The following is an 18,732-nucleotide window of genomic DNA, read 5'->3' on the forward strand; positions in this document are numbered from 1 at the left end:
TACACCCACGCATTCGGTAACTGTGGGCAAATTAGCATAATCAAGCGATCGGTGAACACGGACCACAGGACGAGGACGATGGAAGACAGCTAGGTTGGTGTGTCTGCTTTGTCATGGCCGAGGACTGCCAAAAAATGGAGGGATGGAGACAGAGGTGGGTGGGCTGAGACGCAGTAGAAGGGGGAGAAAGGGAGATATGAAGAAGTAAATTGTGCTGAATCGAGGGGAATCAGTTGATATAATTATATTTGCAGCTGGAGATTACAATTAAAGCAGTTACACAAACCTCGCACACACTGGCAACGGCTAGTTAAATAGCCAAGGCAACGCACGCACTCACATTTATATATATATAAACTTTACTGGGCTTATACTTGATGTCACTAATGGAAGGCTTGAAGCAACTCGAATGTCACACACATAAGTTGTGCAACCTGTGCAGGTTTCTTGTCTTTAGTGACTATAGTAATGGCATCCGTCTATACCACTTCGCTTGTAAATTGTGAAACGAACAAACATATGCTTTTGTTTACCCCCACCCTACTATCTTCAAGCTTATTCTCTTTCCCACTGGCTGCAGGTTACAAAACGACACTTTTTTCATGACTTCAGGATTCAATAAATGCCGTTGTCAGCTGAACACAGCCTTCAATCCCAGTGAATGCGGCGAACTTCATGTCCACCCCACCCACTGTTTCTCCACTAATTTCCTCTTCTCCCCCCTTCTCCCCCTTGCCACTCGCCCCACAACTCGAGTGCCAAAGCAGACGACTCGCTGCCACCGCCACTGCGGCGCGAAGTTGCCGCGGAGAAGATGACGCGCACTTGCTGCACGGCAGCGCAGGCAGCCACCAGCGACTTCTTCCTGCGATCATCTTGAGGCTGCAGAGCGTGTGGTGGTCTCGAGTCCCCCTGCCGGCTGGAGTAAGGACGAAAACTGCCAGTCAAGTCACATTTCGCTGGCGAGAAACAGCGCGCGAATGTCAGACCCACCGATCGTCGGCTCCTCTCCTTAGGTTTGACTGACACTGGTGACGCGTGACGTGTCAGTGGTAGTGCTTGCGGGGTTTTTTGGTGTAGGTACGTTATCTATCTACCTCCGATATTTTCTTTACGCCTTCAATTATTATTATTTTACGTCCAGTTTTCTCTCTCCCTCTCGGCGTAGTCTCGGTGCTAGGATTGTCCTCTCTCTCTTCCCCCTCCCGAGATCGACGTTGGGCGCTCCGATTGATCGGCTCATTTGCATAACCGGTGGAGGGGGATCAAAGCGACCCACTGTGCGGACGCCATCGGGCATCTCACTGCTGCCGTGACGGAGGGCTGTGTGTCTGGTGCCAGCGGCACGAAAAGGTGACGGCAAGGGAAGAACGTGTGGTCGGGCGTCCGTTGAGTTACTGTAAACATCTTTGTGAGACGTAAGAAAAATACAAACAAGCAACAAAAAAGATGCCTGAGAAGGATGCCGCTCCCTCCGAGACTCCAGCTGCTGAAGCCGGTGCCGAGGGAGGTGCCGCTAAACCCGAAGTGAAGGAGGAGGCTGCAGCCGCTGCCCCTCCCCAGAAGACGATGAAGAGCGTGGTGCTGACAGGGTTTGGCAGCATGAAGATGATCAAGGTGCAACAGAAGCCCGAGCCCAAGCTCGCAGATGGAGAGGTGCTGATCAGGGTCAAGGCCTGGTAAGTTGCTTGCTTGCTCCTCCACTCCTCTTGAATGCTATTATCTCAGTCGATCTCCCCACACCTGCACTAAATACCTTTTAATTTATTTTTATTTATTTTGCTTTCTTGAGTTTCGCAAGAGGCCATGCATGATTGATCGATGTGGTCACTGTGCGCTAATGCGTCTGACGCGCAGGCGATGTACCCCATTATGCTGGCACCCACAGAATATTAGCACCGCAGAGAATGCAAACCTGTATGTGCGGTCTTACACAGTACCTCTCATACGCGCTGTCCCCTCCCCTCTCAAACGCGCGTGCGCACACACACACCTACACACACAAACACCAGATCGATTCTGAGCGCGTCCCCACACGTTCTGACCACAACGGCTCCCTTACAGAAAAACAAAAGCCTATTTTTGTTGTTGTTGACTGGCCGGGTCGAGGCTGTGGACTGACATATTGCGCAGGAAAGTGCCTCTCGTCAGCGTTCCAGTTGTGGCAAGGCTGCATGCTATCTCCTGTACACTCTGCGCCCAACAATATTCGGTCTGTTTACAGCCGATTTGTGGCCACAGCGCACGGAAACATAACTACTCCCGGACATAGTTTGGAGGTTGGAGAGAGGTCAACTTTTATTTACGGATTAATACAAGCTTGTATTTATACCCACAGCGTCACCTCACAGTTTAAATGTTTTCTTTATAGCCTGCTATTGCAAAGCTCTTGAATGCTATTAATAATTATAAGAAAGCCTTTCATTTCTGGGTCCGGAAACCAAATCTCTTTACAGTCTGGGGTTGTCTGAAATACACAATGCGAGAAATTTCAGAATATTCTGAGAGCACTTCCGACAACAATATGCTTGGCAACTGAATCGATTTGAGTGCTTAAATACAAGTAATGTTCGTACGACAGATCGAATTTCCTGAAACAATCAGTTGAAAATGTTTTCCTTTCGCGATTTCAGCATGGCTCAATTAGTGTAGCTCTTGTTTATTTATAACAATAATTGTCCGTTTTAAAGTCTCGCATGTCGTGGTACTCTGCAGTCTGGCGGTAAACTAACGCATGCACAGTGAGGTTATCACCACTTGTAATCTTTTGTCACTGAGGGAGTGCATCAAATGTTCAGTTCGAAAGCGACAGCAGCGTGTGCTGTTCCGATTGCTATAGAAAAGGTTCTGCGCAGGGCAAGTGTACAGACGTTTCCATGACGACCGTTTACCATAACTAGAGGACAAACACCAAGGCTTCGCTGCTTTCGCGCGTCGATTTCTTTTTACCTGCTGTTGTTCTTATTGCACACACCAAAAGTGATGCATTCCTTCAAAGCCCGCTGATAAACAGGGTGTGCAGCTTGTGCGTATGACAAAAGAATCTGTGCGTATGCTGTGGGTTCTGAAATCCCCCTCCATAATGCGCATGCCTCGAAATCTACCTTGCACACTCGTAGATATATCGACTTTGACTTTCACAATATTGAAAGTGATATGCCGCTTATAATTATTTTAAATCGTGCATGTGCACAATATTAAGGTCTTTCGGGTGCAGTTTCTTGGTGGAAGTCAAGTCCTATAGATACGCGTGATTTTAATGAGATGCAAGTTAGATATCGAGGCATGAAGCTCCGCCATATTTAAATATATTTAACTAGAACGCATGCGCATTGTAGAGGCGGATGTCTGTGGGAAGGGGGATTTCTGAGCACGTGACACCGTGAATCTCGCATAAGATCTCGCGTACGATTACCTAGTGCTCCGCGAAGCCTTCCTAACAAAAAATTTGGTCGTCTGCTCAAGCTACTTCCAGGAGTGATAGAAACTGAGATTCCTAAACAAATGCAACTTTAATGGGATTTCCGTAAATACGAGAGAAATTTGAGTGCGTAACTGTTAAGACTTTTTCACCATTAGCGTCTGTCTTTGCAAAGTGATGATGATGATTTTTTTTTTTAAGCGCAATAGTTGCTGGCTTGGCGTGAAACACAGGTTTCACCTCCTACTTTTATAAATGCAGTTAGGAAACGTAGGATGGCTTCATCATCGACAGCATTTTTCTGACAATATGGATCTACGTCCTCCGGAGAAAATGCTTCATTTGCTGCACACAGCCACATACCGCACCGCTATCTGCCCGGTGCGCTTCATTTCATCTTTTGCTGCTGCTGCTTCCATTTTAACTGCAAAACGAAAGATACCGAACTTCGCTGCGTAACAAAGGTGAACGGCTGTGGTTGTGTCTGCTTTATAAGTTGATCAGTGTGTCGATGACTGCCTAATGTCATTGCCATGGTCAGATGTTCTTCAGAAAGAACACCCTGGTCAGGCGGCGCGCGCGTGTGTGTGCAGACCGGCTTGTGTCGACAGAACTCCAGGAGCCTGGAGACTGTAGAGGAATGGCCAGGTCAGGCAAGTGTAGGTGGAGGACCGTGTCCCACCATCTATAAATAGTGGCAGGCTTGCATAGCTATCGATTTGACCGTTAGTCTGGAATCTTCACCTGGCATGGGCATGTGAGACGCACGGTGTCAAGGTCCCACGTAGAAGCCTGTACTTATCCTTAGGAACAATTTGTAGGTCTGTACCTATCCCTAGAAACAGTTCGCAGGTCTAAAATTGTTCTAATATAGAGCTCAGGTTTAATATCGCCATGATGAACCCATCATAGACCAGCAATAGTTAAGAACAATTTTTCTGATGAAAAAGCCTGTAATAGTCTTGATTAAAGCTCTATCCTTTATATGGTCGAACTTTGTCCAATCAATGAAACAAATTTCTCTGGGATTTTACCGGCGTGATATTATGTTTAAAAAAATTTTAAAAATAAAAAAATATGTTTTAACAGCGGATAGATTTTATCTCGGTTTTAAAAGCTTTTTTTCGAAGTGCACCTGAGCAAAAGCTATGGAATTCAAGCTGCTGAACCAGCAAACAGCTACTATTTAAGATGCCATCTCGCAGGTGTAAATAATTAGATTAAACCTGTTTGCTCAGTTTCTCTTCTTGCAAGTTAGAGTATTCTCAAAGCTGCGGGAACCTGAAACGTTGTTAGCTCTGAGAACAAATATTATGGCTGTAGCTGTTGGCTGATCAGTACACGGTGGGACTCCAGCTGCTTGGTCCAAATGGTAAACAAATTCCAGCTGTTGACCCATCCAGTAAACACGCAGATTAAGCTACGGCAGGCAGCAGCCCGTAAACAGATGCCACGTGCAAGCACCGTGCCCGAGACGAGAAAGTCGGACCTTTGGATATAAGTAGCACACACGATATAGATACAAGAGCATTCTTTCAAAGTTTTCCTTCCTTGCCGGACATACCTTCCCTCGTGTCATTCAGTCTTCCAGTCTCCATACAAAAGCAGACGAACCCCCAATTCGTAAGGGCTATCGGTTTGGCACCAAACGCACTTCCCGGAAGCTAGGATCCGTATAGCGGTCGGATGCAGGAAGAAGGCATGGGTTTGAAGGAAGAAAGATGCGGAGGAGGAAAAAGGAACGTTGTAGAACGCAGTCAGAAATTAAATCCGCACGAGATCTGTTGATTCTAGCACTGTTTATTTAGCCTAAAGGGGGTGAACAGGGAAACCTTTGTTACAAGCACGTGCTGGAAAAATGGAAGCCGCTTCTTCTTCTTACTTGCTCATAGATTATACTTTATGATTCAGCCTGGGGAAACAATGTCTTCACAGCTAGTGAAAACCTCGTATTGCTATAAATGAGTACTGGAAAGCTTATCTATGTGCGCATTATTTATGTCAATATATTACGAACTTAGCTCGAAGAGAACAAAGGTCACTATATTTTATAGTATTAAGATATTAAATTATGCGTTTTTTTTTTTTGAATTTTTACTTTTCATTTCATAGTGTCGATTAAAGGACCTTCTTAACTGGACAAAGAACGATGAACGCTCGTGTGAGAGAACTGATATCAGGAATGTATATGGATACGCTTATGCGTTGTCAAGGAAACATGTAATGGGACATCTAGGACCGCATTGTATAGATGGTGTCACGGTTTTTCCACTTTCTCTGCCAGGTAATGTGGTAATCTTTTTAGGCTTACATCTAAACACCAGAGGTGATGTGTGAATGGGGTTTCCCCTCAGATTCGGGGAGATATGCTATTGTGAACTTAAAAATAGAAAGTGGTTTGGGAAAAAAAATTCGCCCGTTTGCAGACCTTTGCGTGTCACTCCAAGTCTTTTTATTTATTTTTTGTTTTGTTTTGTTCTGTTTTTGCAAAATGCATTCAGTGTTTATTGGTGCGTGTTCCTATGAGGAATACAACGATAACTCGCAGTTGAATGACTTGTGATGGACATGAAAGCTCGAGGAGCATCAGCGAGTTTTGTTCTTTTTCTGTTGTGGCCACGCGCCTTTGTTCACAACAGCACGTACGGCTGAGCATGACAGACCCCGCAGCCCCTTCCGCTAACTAGAGCACGTGTCTGTGCAGGTTAGAGGTTAAAGGTAACGATGTTATTGTAATGCTTCACCGGTCACATTGATTTCTTGTTTGTCCGGAAGATTTCGCCAGCTAGGTGTGGCTGCGCATAATTGTCAGTCCTTCTACGCACCCAGGGGGGAATGTGGTTGACGGGTTGTTAGTAAGTTACAAATATTGCCTAATGGAAAACATGGGTGAGGGGACGCTTGACGGACAATATAGACAGCTCCACCCCAACCCCCAGCTGGAGGAGGGGGCGGCGGTAGGACGGGTGCCAAGGGGTGCCAATACCCCACTGGACACACCTCGACATACGTAGGTGAACTTTCGAAAATATCTGTCGATAATAAAGAACCCGCAAAAAGACTATTACATAACTGTTATATGTGACTAGGGTTTTTATTTTTACTGTTAGGACCGTCAGTTACATCTGCAATCTGAAGCCACTTTAGTGCGCCAGCGGGATAGCCAATCAATGTATTCTATTAAATAAAGCTAAATAACTCTTTCCCAACTCCTTCCTTCCCTTTTTCACTGTGGATGGTAGAAGCGAATGATGGAGGTGGGAGAGGCGTTGGCGAGTGTGTTGCGTAGAAACCACTTAGGTAGCCCAAGGACCCAAGGAAGGCGAAGAGTAAAAAAAAAATCAGTACCTATTTACTCTCACCCGAGGAGTGATCGTCTTATAATGACCCTCTAATTACCATAGAGCGGGTTATCAAAGTTATCAGTGCTCAGGGTGTTGATAGCTGTAGTGCCGCAGCGAATATTTTGTGTTAGTGCGGACCTGTATGTGAGTGTGTCCGTGGTGTTAGGCTTGAGTAGCAAGCTTGTGTATACAACGATAAGTGGTGGAGGAGGGTCTTGGGATGGGGTGACTGTCACGAGACGGAAAACGGTTGTCAGCGTATTTTTAACAAGGCTTAGTCACTTGTCAGGAGGTGTCCCGTGATCCGTGTTAATAACTCTGTTTATTAAAAGACGCTCGTCCCGTGGTGTTTATGTGAGCGCGCGCATGTATGTATTCATGAGTGTTTTTTTTGAGTCTGCGCACTTCAAGTGTGTAAGGCGGATAATGCATTCATGTGTGCATGTAAGTATAGTGTGTATCAACAGCGATACAGGCAGCGGCGCAAGGGGCAGACGAGATTCACTCACAACCTTGACATTTTTTTTTCCTGGCGCGCGAGGTCGAGCGCAGGTTATATCTGATGGCGATTATTTACGCACCCAGCATATTTTGTTGACGTCTTCGGTTGGAGTTGGTTTTGTTGTTGTGGTGGGAAAAGCAAGAGATCCGCAGTGTCAGAACTATTGACAAGAATCGCAAAAGCACACCAGGTGTTTCTGTGGACATAATTCGACTGGCCTGATAAGAACCAGGCTGTATCTATCACTCTGTTAACTTTTGAACTTTAACAGCAATCAATGAAGGTCTCATGTGGACCTACCCGACCTGTCTGGACACTAAGGAGTTTAAAAAAAAGAGTGTTGCTACAGACATGGGCACAGAATGACAACACTTTAGCATGCACCTCAATTACCCCACATCCACCAACTACTGGACACGGCTAGGTATAGAATGGACACTGCTACAGAAATCTTCAGAAGAAATCTTGACAGAACACAGGCACAACCGCTGCACAGACCGGACCTATTCACAAGCACAATTACCAAGCTGGGACAAAGTGTAGCCGGCCTTGTTGTAGGACAGGTGTCTGCCATGTCCACGGAGCCATCTGAAGGGAGAGCTGACTCGGAAATGCCCAAATAGCAGTACTGCTCTTCTAGGTCAAACTTTTAACATATCGTCTCCCGCTGTAAATGTAGAGAATAAAGAACAGGATATCAAAACCTTTTTTTTAAAAAAAAAAAATTGGTGTCATGTCATGTTGTTGTCCCCGGGCAAGATGCAGGGCTTGTGCTAACGCCCACAGCCTGAACATTGCGCAAAGACCTTTCATAGAGAAATGAGGCTGCCATTTCAGTCTCAGGCAGGATGCGAAACACCATCCTCCCCACACCCACCCCACCCCACAGACATCACCAAGGATACGTAGCATTTCGAAAGAGCAGGGTTTTCTCGTGTCGTTCCATGTGAATTATTAACCATTCTTCTTTGCCCCAGTGGACCATTTGTTTTGTCCTTTCCTCATTCTCCTTCCAAGCGTAATGCGCATTAAGGATCATGCAGAAAATGTGCAACTCCTGTCAGTCCCTACACACATAATATCTACTTCAAAAAAATATATCCCGGAGGAATTCAGCTACTGGTGAGGGTCACGTGAATTTGTTTCCAGACAACCACTCACAGGCGCAGCATGGCGCACATATGTAATCCCCTTTATCCCCCCCCCCCCCACACACACACACACACAAACACAACCAAAACAACTCGAAAATCTAATGCCCACTGGGTGCTCCACTGATTGCGCTGAAGTTCAAGGCTGAAAACCAACTCTGTCTTCTAATGAGGATACAGCAGGGAAGGGGGATGGGGAAGGATGGTCTCAGAGATGCGAGCCATTGATGCCTCATGTGATGCAGCCATTGTGGATGTTTTCCGCAGCTGAAGGCTGACGCAAATGAACTTTACTGTATGCAAGTAAACACATGCTCGTTTCTCAAAGGCTAGTATTGTTTAGGTAGTGAAGTAAAAGAAAATTAACAAAAAAGTAAACCGTAAGCAGTTCAGTACCCATGTCTTTTTGTGATTCAGCAAAAAAATTATTCCCCGTCATAATTTTTAAAAAACCCGATAAAATAAACAACATGCAAAATAAATATACGAAAGAAGTTAACATCAGACATCTTATTACCGACCACCGTAGTAAGAAAGAGAAAGAGAACCCAAACCCACGCAAAGGTCGGGGTGACCAGGGCCAGAGGCGAGACTGCTAATAGCCATCGAGGGCTTGTCCCTCGCAGGGAGCTGACGCCATCGCGCCTTTATGGCGGCGGGTGCAGACACGAGATTAAAAGATGAACTGGGGCTTGTTTTATTTATTTTATTTTTTATTTTTAATTTGCTTTTTCCCTATCCTCCACAGGCCGAAAGTGGACCTCTTTGCACACCGACACAATAACAGTTTTCGTTTTACATATTTATTTGGATGCACGTGATGCCCGTGAGCCGCACTACTTTAAATTTCAAGTTATCTGCAAGAACACTCACTTTTTATGCTTTTTTACCGTTCACAGACCCTCCCACCCACAAACAGAATGATGATCTAATCCCTTACCTGTAATGGGTGTAGGCTGTTAAATATCTTTAAATTAGTCTTGCATGAGCAACACTAAACTGCAAAATAATGAGAATTACAGCCTGATGATGAATCGTGTGTTTGTTTGCAGTGGCATGAGTTTCCCAGACCTGATGGTGCGGCAGGGCGTTATCGACAATCCCCCGAAAACCCCCCTGATCCTGGGATTTGAGTGTGCTGGTGAAGTGGAGGCTGTTGGGGAGAACGTTACTGACTTCAGCGTGAGTATAAACTGAAGGATTCGTTCCTCCTGTCGCCCTATCACATGACACTTTGCCACTTCATCTACTTGACACATGCTTGCGAATATTCTCGAAAACTCTTCCCCTTCCTGATCTTCTTTCCTCCTCCATCTCGCCCCGTGACCCCCATGACTTGCCATCAACTTCCTTTTCCAAACTGTGCAGGTCAGACAAGCATAGTTGAGGGTGTGCACTGTGTCTATAAAACCATCCAAGAAAAAAAAATATAAATGTTTGACATGATGTAGTAGCTGAAAGTTGATAGTGTGGGCCTTGTTATTATTTGGAGAGGAGAGCAGTGGTGAAATATGTCAACTTATGAGAGTTTGATCAGCATGGATCCTGATAGATTGTGACCACAAGTAAAAAAATTCACACGATTGAAGTCAATCATCTACTGGAATAACAAACTGTGATGTCCATCTAGCTGTCTCCTTCATATAGTGTAACGCTCATCTAGCTATTTTCTGTCTGAAAAATTTTTTTGTTTGATTAGTAATTTGTTTTATATAAATATTATCATTGATTTTAAGTCAAGTGGTTTTACAACAGAAGTAGTGGTGGGCCAAACTCTACAGGTGATCTTGGAAGAGATGTTACTCTCGTGCATCACTAACCTTGCACACTATCATGTTTTAACTTCCAAGTCCTTAAAAACAGTGGTTATAGTTGGGCTCTAAAGCTTGATAAAGCTAGCAGCTCCCTCTAACCACCTATCACTAAATGGATATCAGATAAAGATGGCAGAGATGGTTGTGCCCTGAGCACATTGGACCAGTTGGAATTCACCACTCTGTGGCTGTTATAGACCATGGGACATAAACCTTTCTGTACGTGTCAGTCTTCTTATATGTGTTTAGAATAGTTAACTCACCAGTATTTTGTCCTAAATAAAGTTTCCAATTTGCACAGAATGCACATTCAGCAAAACAACTACACATGTACTTGTTTTCGCATCTGTTCATCTGCACAAGGAATGAACCAAAATTAAAAACATTTTTACATGCTGAAGATACTACAGCAACCAAAGTTCCAGTGCCATGCTTACCTAGCTCATTTATACATATGTGTGTTTTCCACTTGTTTTGGCAGGTTGGTGATCGTGTCATTGCTCTGACTGACTTCAAGGCATGGGCTGAACTTGTGTCCGTCTCAGCCAACACAGTGTACAAGATACCTGACAACATGAGCTTCCATGATGGCGCTGCCTTGCTGATGAATTATATCACAGCTTATGTCCTGCTTTTTGATCTGGCTAACCTGCGCAAGGGTCAGTCACTGCTTATCCACTCTGCAGCTGGTGGAGTGGTGAGTACCTTTGTGGACGGCCTTGGAGCTAGAAATACACCCTGAACTTCAGGAAAACTTGAGCACTTAAGTCAGTGATGCAGTGATTTTTGTAGCATGGAGAGTAGTGGCTGCATATCAAATTTCAGACTGACAGGAACATGTGGTGGAACAGTCTTGGGTCACAAGCAGACAACATTATTACAATGTTCATCATGATGTTAACAGGCAAAGCACTGACATTTGCAAGCACAATCAGCTTTGTATAGCAGGTGTCACATGTATTTTGAGTAAATAGCAGATAATATCCTGACATTTGACAATGCAATCACGCTTAAGTCTGTGATCACTATTAGGCAAAAAGCTGACACATGAAAGCGGTATCCGACACTTATTCCACCTTCTAAAGGCAGAAAATCATTGATGTAGGTCAGCCATTTATCATGTGGGGCATGGTTTTTCACATTCCATGGTTTGGGCCTGTCCTTGCTTCCCAGGGTCAATGCAGTGCTGCAGCTGGCAAGCATGGTGGAAGGGGTGACGGTGTTTGGCACAGCTTCAGCAAACAAGCATGAAGCCATCAAAGACAAAGTGACACACCTCTTCGACCATGGCATTGACTATGTGCAGGAAATCAGAAAGTAGGTTGTGGCATATCTAGCTTGATGAAGCATGTTTGAGTGCACAGCAGGAGAGAGCATAAATACTTATCTGATAATAAATTCATTCAGATTTTAGCTGGTTCTGATTTCTTTTGGTGGTAAATATGCTAAATGATGACATATAAAATGATACTCTTTATATGGACCTACATATATTCTGTGTGTGTGTGTCCACATGGATGCATGTGTGTCTGTGTGTGTCCACATGAATGTATGTGTATAGACTTTCTGCAGAGGGAGTAGATATTGTGCTGGACTGTCTGTGCGGAGAAGACACTAACCGTGGCATCAGCATTCTGAAGCCTATGGGCAAATATCTGCTTTATGGTAAGCCAAACAGTGACAATAAAAATCATATAAAGTTAGAAAATAGGCGAGTCTTTTCCCCCTATATTTCATATATACCCAATGCGACCCTTACAGCAAAAATGTTTCATGCAGGTGAAAGCTAACTAACCTTCAAACTAACAAATGTAATAATTAGAGCAGACTGCCTACATCTTCAATATGTTCCCTTATCCCCTTCAGGCAGATTTATTCACTGACATGCAAACACACACACACACAAATATTAAACAGCATACCTACACCCTACAGTGGCTAACAATTTATCAGCAGTCAAAATGCATCTTTAAATTGTTGAGCATCATGCATTCACATTGCTGACTAAACTGCTGTGTGCAGATGTACTTACAGTACAGAAGTAAACCTACAAACATAAAAATAAGCAACCATGTAATTAGTTTTCTAACATGAAACCTAATTTTCACCAGCACTACAGAGTGACTTGCATAATTTTGTTATTTTAGGTTCATCTAACATTGTAACTGGTGAAACCAAGAGCTTCTTCAGCTTTGCCAAGTCGGTGAGTACATTATTATGTGTCTTATTACATCTAACCGTAACACAAGCAGTTCTACTTTGAGCTTGATTCCATTCATTTGTGTGTCCTGTCATTCATCAAGCTAACATTGATAAGCTGAAAAGCACTTGCTTAGAATTCATCTGTAATAAAGTAAACAAATGAAATACTATAGATAGTTGAAAATATATAAAATGAATCACTTGGTAAAGTTTACTTACACAAGCAGTTGGGGACAGAATAATCCATTGGTAGATGCTCAACAGTAATTTAATGGGAGATTGTGTGGACCCAAAAAAAACCAAGCTATAAGATTTAAGACAAAAAAAATGTATGATTATAGTTTTAGGATAAAGACAACAATGTTTAGGGTAAAATGGTACTTGTTTGCTTTGGTCAGCTGCACATGCCTGACAACATTGTGGTAAGTAGAATGTTCCGCACGCCAAAAAAAAAAAAGCTGATGCTGGGTTTAAGTGCACTGTATACTTTTTCTTCCCAGGCCAGCTTAGCAGGGATTTCATACTTATTTGCTACATCATTCAATGCCCTTTTCTTTTTTTACTTGTTTCCATGTGCACTTAATAAGGAGAAATATTTTTGTGTACTTAAAAAACAAGAATACGTCTAGAGCCATAGCAGAGCCATTTTTATTTCTAAGTTGGACTCTTTGCGTGTTTCTTAGGACTTGCAGCTATTGTAGATTTCACATGCCACAAGCTCCCAGTTTTAGGCCATAGAATTAGAAGTTGCCTTCACACTATAGTTACTGAGATAATTGTTTTTAGCATGATTTCAGTTTTAGTACCATCTTGATTTGCTTTTTCTTTACACTTGTAAATTCTTTTCATTCTGGGTGAAAATGACTGGGATCTCCATGCGCTTCTTTCTTCTTTGTGGACATGGGACGCTTAATTGTTAGATAAAATCAATTGCTTATATTTTGATGATTACCTGCCAACAAATTTCGTAAAGACTAGTTAATGAAATTGTACATGTGCTGCAGCCACAGGCAGGCATTTTGTCTCACCTTTGTTTCAATATGCAGCTAGAACCAAATTTTCTCGACATTGTCTGCATGCAAATATCTTAGGTGTGGTTTCCCTTTCAGTATTGTCAGTGTGTGTGTGTGTCCACTGGTATGTTCCAGTTCTCCAAGGGCAAGCAAGTGTGCAGATGTGGTGTGCATGATGTGCATGCGTGCATATGCATGTTCATGCATGCATATGTGTGCATGGACAGACACATGCATTTGAGGGGTTGCATGCAAACATGTGTGTATGTCTCTGCGTGCATGCATTACAGAGAAAACTGTACGTGGAAGAATGAAGGAGAGTGAGATAAAAGGAGAGTGTTTACAAAAAATAATTTGTATTTACAAGATAATTTTGAAATAACTGTTATAACTGTAAAAGCATTCAAGGTGTTTTCAATATTTTAAGGTGTTTTGTTCATGAGTGAAGAATTCTGGGCAATATGTGTTTCAGTAGTGTTGAAATAATGCAAGAAATCATATTAGTGCTAGCATTTTTATGCCTGGTTGCACGTGCAACTTAAACATCAGTGACCATATCATTTCACGGACTCGGTAGCATAAGTGTGACATGCATGTGACAGGTGACGTAAGTGTGACATCAGCTATGTCTATAACGACATTAGCATGATTCTTTTGTGTAATGACATCCATGACTATGTAAATGTGCATGTGTGCTTGTGATTGGTCCATTCCTCATGATCAGGTGTTACAACTTTGTTCTGTGGTGTGTGCACATATAGTGGTGGCAAGTGGACAAGGTCAACCCCATAAAGTTGTCAGATGACAACAAGTGTGTTGGAGGCTTCCAGCTGCGACGTTTGCTTTTCCGTCAGAGCCAGTATGGTTATGTCCGAAATGTTGTAGATTCTCTCCTCGATTTGTATCGGCAAGGCAAGATCCACCCAACTATTGACTCTGTCTGGGCTTTTGAAGATGTAAGTGAATTCAAGTTTGGATCATTCTGAACATTTTGGTTTTTAGTTTTGATTTAGGGTAGCAGAGCTTCAGTTATAGCAATCCTTGCTGAAAGCAATGGAAATGCTGAAGTCCAAGTGAAACTGAAAGGAAGAGGCATCAACTAGGAGAATTAAATTTACTGTTATACATAGAGCTTAGAGATGAAGAAGCATGTATTCTGCTTTAAGCTTTCAGGCAGCATGTTAAAGCAATAAATGCTTAGTATAACCAGGTGTTATGTGTATAGCCCTTTAATCTGTAGACCATCTTATAGTGTGGGTAGAATAATGTTAAAAGACTATTTGTGCATGCTTTAACAGGTGGGAGAAGGCATGCAGAAGCTTCATGACAGGAAGAACATTGGGAAAATATTGTTGGACCCTTCTAAGGAACCTGTACCAAAGGTACTATCAGATTTTAACATCTTGTCTATAAATACCAGATTCTGCAACACCTGAACTATTGTCATCACTGCCCTTTGCTCAGATTGTCTATGGGGCACCTGACGATATTGCCACCAACTTTCTCAGTTCTCTGCTATTCCCTGAAAAGCATTAAATGAATTAAAAAAAGCCAGTCCACTCTTGGATTATTGTATTGCTGGAGGTAAATGGTTAGTACAGTAAAAAATACTTCAATTTTATGACAGAATACGGAATACTGTTTGGTGAACATGCTTGTTGTCTTCTAATTTTGGACTTTCTGGTGAAAGTAATAGCACAATAAACAAATGTTTATGGTAACTTGCACCAAAGCTTTGAGTTCCATATGAGGTTGGTTTTTTTTTTTTAGTTCATGTCTTTAGCCCTTTGTATCTGAATTATAGACACAGGGCAAGGGATGTGAGCAGGCAGAAGCAAACGTTGAGAATGGACCTGGAGAGAAAAGCGAGTCTGCTGTCAATGGGGAGTAATGTGAGAAGCGTTGCATGAGAGTGTGAGTATAATGGCATTCTTCAAATTGTCAAACAGTGCAGCTTACAAAATAACAGCTGACTACATTCCACGTAGACTGTTGTTGAGTAGTGGGTAACAGTGCATTTTCCACTATAATGGCATATGTTCGATTTTATGTTTCAGATAATTAATTTAAGGCCAAAGAAATTCCTAACCAAGTCAGATATGCAAAGACTTTTTAATTTTGATATGTCTGAAAAATAGGGGAAAATATTAAGAAATTGATATATAGCTTTATCCTTAACTGCATTAAAAAAATAAAAGCAAAAATCTGCATAAGCGAACACAACCTCTCAGAAACTACTGTTGTTTCCATTCCAGATCATCCTAGCAACATCACCATGAAGGAGAATGTACTGCATCGCTCATGCTAGAAGACATAAAGCTGGTTAAATGTGGTTTTTTTTTCTTATGTAAGTGTGCCCACCTGCAAACCTGCTCGGCAATGTCACCTGAACCATGACAAAAACACTGGACCTGTCATCATCACCTCAGATGGTATTTGTTAGAACCATCTGTCTAGAGGTGCATAGTCATCTATTTATGTCCATGCATTGTTCAATGTTTAAAGTTTGACGTATTCTGTTACTCTTGTGCCCTAAAAACATTGACTGGAGTTCAGATGACTGCTAGCCAGTGACAGAATTTTCAAGTGCTTAACTGCTACCACTTGTTGTAACTGGACCGCCATTTGCGGCTTTCAGTAAATCAATAAATCTAGGAAAAATGTGTAAACAATCAACAGTAACATTATTTCTTTGAATATAGTCTTGTGAAGTAAATTTATTGTGATAGAGAATTTTATTATGAAGGTTGAACAAAAATTATATATAAATTCAAGGGTATATTAGAATGTTGAAGTATGGAGCCTGTTCCACAACAGTTCAGGGAATTGTGCTATTCATGGAGCAAAGGAGGTGACTATAGAGGTAGAAAGAAAGAAAAAAAGCACATGTGCACATAAGCACCATTGTGCATTATTATGCCTGTGTGCACATTGACATAACATTTATCACAGACCTTGATGACATGTTAATGTTATGCTTTACCGCTGTAAGATTTTCCAGTGATTTAATAGGACATCAAGGTAAAAATTTTCAACACAGACATTCCAGTCAGTTCAGAGTTCAAGCATCTTCATTATGCAGATTGTATGTGAATGCTTTCGGCATGCCAGTTTAGCACGTTGCACAGATCAGATTGACATTGCTGTCCTATCATACATGCAGTCTGTGTGAAGATCTTAAAGAAACATAGAAGCTTCATGGACTTTACTGTTACTCTGCAGTCCACAGATTCTAGCCTGCAACAGTCATACTCAATGCTTAAGTCACCATTCAGGAAATTTCAAAACCAAAGTTAAGCAGACGAAACTCTGTTGATCCAGATACCAGCTCTTTCTTTGTGATCTTTATGGATAAAAATGAAAAAAAAATTTGTTGACACACATTCCTAAGCGGATAAAACAATTTTTCTAGAAATTGTTAACTCTTTTCTGGGGGTTTATACTCAATATGGCATTTACTTTGTTCATTGATATTAAAAAAAAATTTGCTAACTTGTTGCCAATGTATGTAAATATCTGTTTCTTTAGCATGTTTATAAATTTGTTGTCAAGTTCCTACAGAATGAATGAAATGAATTCTAGCCTCAGAATCCCACTAAACATCCAATCTGTACTTAAGTTTGTACCGACATATACTGTCACTTATTATTGTCATAAACATAACTGTTGCCAGCCTCAGTAAAATTGCTTTGAATTTTTGAAAATTGGAGACTGAAGACCACAGATGTGGTGCTTTGTGTATCAGTATTCTTTCTTAGCATCCATCAGAAGTTCAGGTGCGGGCACTTCAAACATGCATTTCAATTTACTGCTGCACGTTGCCACGTGAGGATGGAAGAAAGCCAACATCAAGGTGATTTTGTGATGTTTACCAGAATACCAGAGAATCAAATCAACAGCAAAGTTGATGACACTGTGGACCCACAGCCCTAGAAGAAAATCTCTGTACTGCTGGTTACTGCCTATTAAGGTTGTGAGAATGCACATCGACAGAATAGCAATATTCACCCACAAAGAACTAAAAGTACTAGCGTGTAATGCAGAACTTCCTGAACTACAACTCAAAAACACTTGAATGTCATTCAGTTAAGAATGCCACATTCAGATGATAACTTTATCTTATTATTTTTAAGATAAAAGTATTGCTGGATTATTGAATGAAGAAAAGCTGTTGACCTGTAAGGTAAAAAATATACTGCATATAATGTTGAAATAATTTTTATCATCAGTAAGAAAGTGAATTGACCACTTTGCAATAAGAGATTGTATCTTTGATTGGCTACAGGGATGCTTAAGCATGCACTTGGGCTTATGGTCTGGTCTGGCATTGCTACGAACAGTCTAGTACATTTTTTTTCCATTTTCACGATAAAGTTTTGTACTACTAAGTAAAGATGGAAGAAGCTGATGCAGCCTATCCAAGTCAGCGCTGAAAAAATGCCTGATAATAACATCACACCAGGTATCAGTTTATATATATACCAAATTACTTACCTGAGATTCATGTATAAATAACCTTATTTTGTCTTACGATGGCTTCAGCACTTTCGAAACCACGTCTATCTCTTCCATGTGTTATACCTGCTTTCAAGTAGCTTGTAATGCCAAAAACAGACCCATTGAAAATAGTTGTGCAATAAATGAAATCTATATCTGCATTTGCTAAGCATTGTAATTTGTATGCAAGAGCTGTTGTTGATAAGCAGCAAACTGTGAGACAGGGTTCCTGCAGTGAACTTGCATTGACTTGTCAGATCACCCTTGTAAGCTGTGCAACATGTGCTGGAGAAAAGTGAGCAATCTGAATTACATGACACATTGCATCATAAACACAAGGAATTTTAAAAACATATTTAAACTTTCGAACCGTTAAAAAAAAAAAGTAGTGAATAACTTTAAGACTGTTTATATACTGTAGCATTAAGTGTCTAAATGTTATAGTTGCACTTTATACATGGTCCGAATAAGAAAATCAGTTATATTGTTCACCCCACCAGGCTTGCAAAAGAGGAGCAGCAAAGTGTTGTGGAGTAATGATATGAACTACATATGCAGATTTACTGATGAGTTTACTTCTGCACAGGATTAACATCTTTGCTGAAGTGGACCAGGATGAAAAAAAAAGTAAAAAAGAACAAAACCAACAGGTCTTCCAAATCATTTAATAAATTTTGATCTGTTGAACAATTTCAACATGTGCTTGAAGAAAATATTCCACATCAGAGTACAGGCCATGAGGTGAACTTTTTCATTGTGAAGTATAAAACTGATAGCTCAAGTAGACT

At 41.7% G+C, this 18,732-nt stretch overlaps 1 protein-coding gene across 1 annotated transcript; it reads left to right on the top strand.

Moving 5' to 3' along the window:
• Positions 1–801: 801 nt before the first annotated feature.
• LOC112576495 (synaptic vesicle membrane protein VAT-1 homolog-like) lies at positions 802–18,105 on the top strand. The gene is made up of 11 exons (XM_025258966.1): positions 802–1,679; positions 9,471–9,600; positions 10,714–10,926; positions 11,181–11,182; positions 11,406–11,549; positions 11,794–11,897; positions 12,380–12,435; positions 14,209–14,403; positions 14,746–14,829; positions 15,252–15,361; positions 15,703–18,105. Exons 1-10 carry the CDS (start codon positions 1,450–1,452, stop codon positions 15,336–15,338), a joined length of 1,245 nt encoding a protein of 414 aa, XP_025114751.1. The 5' UTR covers positions 802–1,449; the 3' UTR covers positions 15,339–15,361; positions 15,703–18,105.
• The last annotated feature ends 627 nt before the right edge of the window (positions 18,106–18,732 follow it).

This window comes from Pomacea canaliculata, linkage group LG12 (genome assembly GCF_003073045.1).
Source record: "Pomacea canaliculata isolate SZHN2017 linkage group LG12, ASM307304v1, whole genome shotgun sequence".
In the NCBI taxonomy this organism is placed as follows: domain Eukaryota; kingdom Metazoa; phylum Mollusca; class Gastropoda; order Architaenioglossa; family Ampullariidae; genus Pomacea; species Pomacea canaliculata.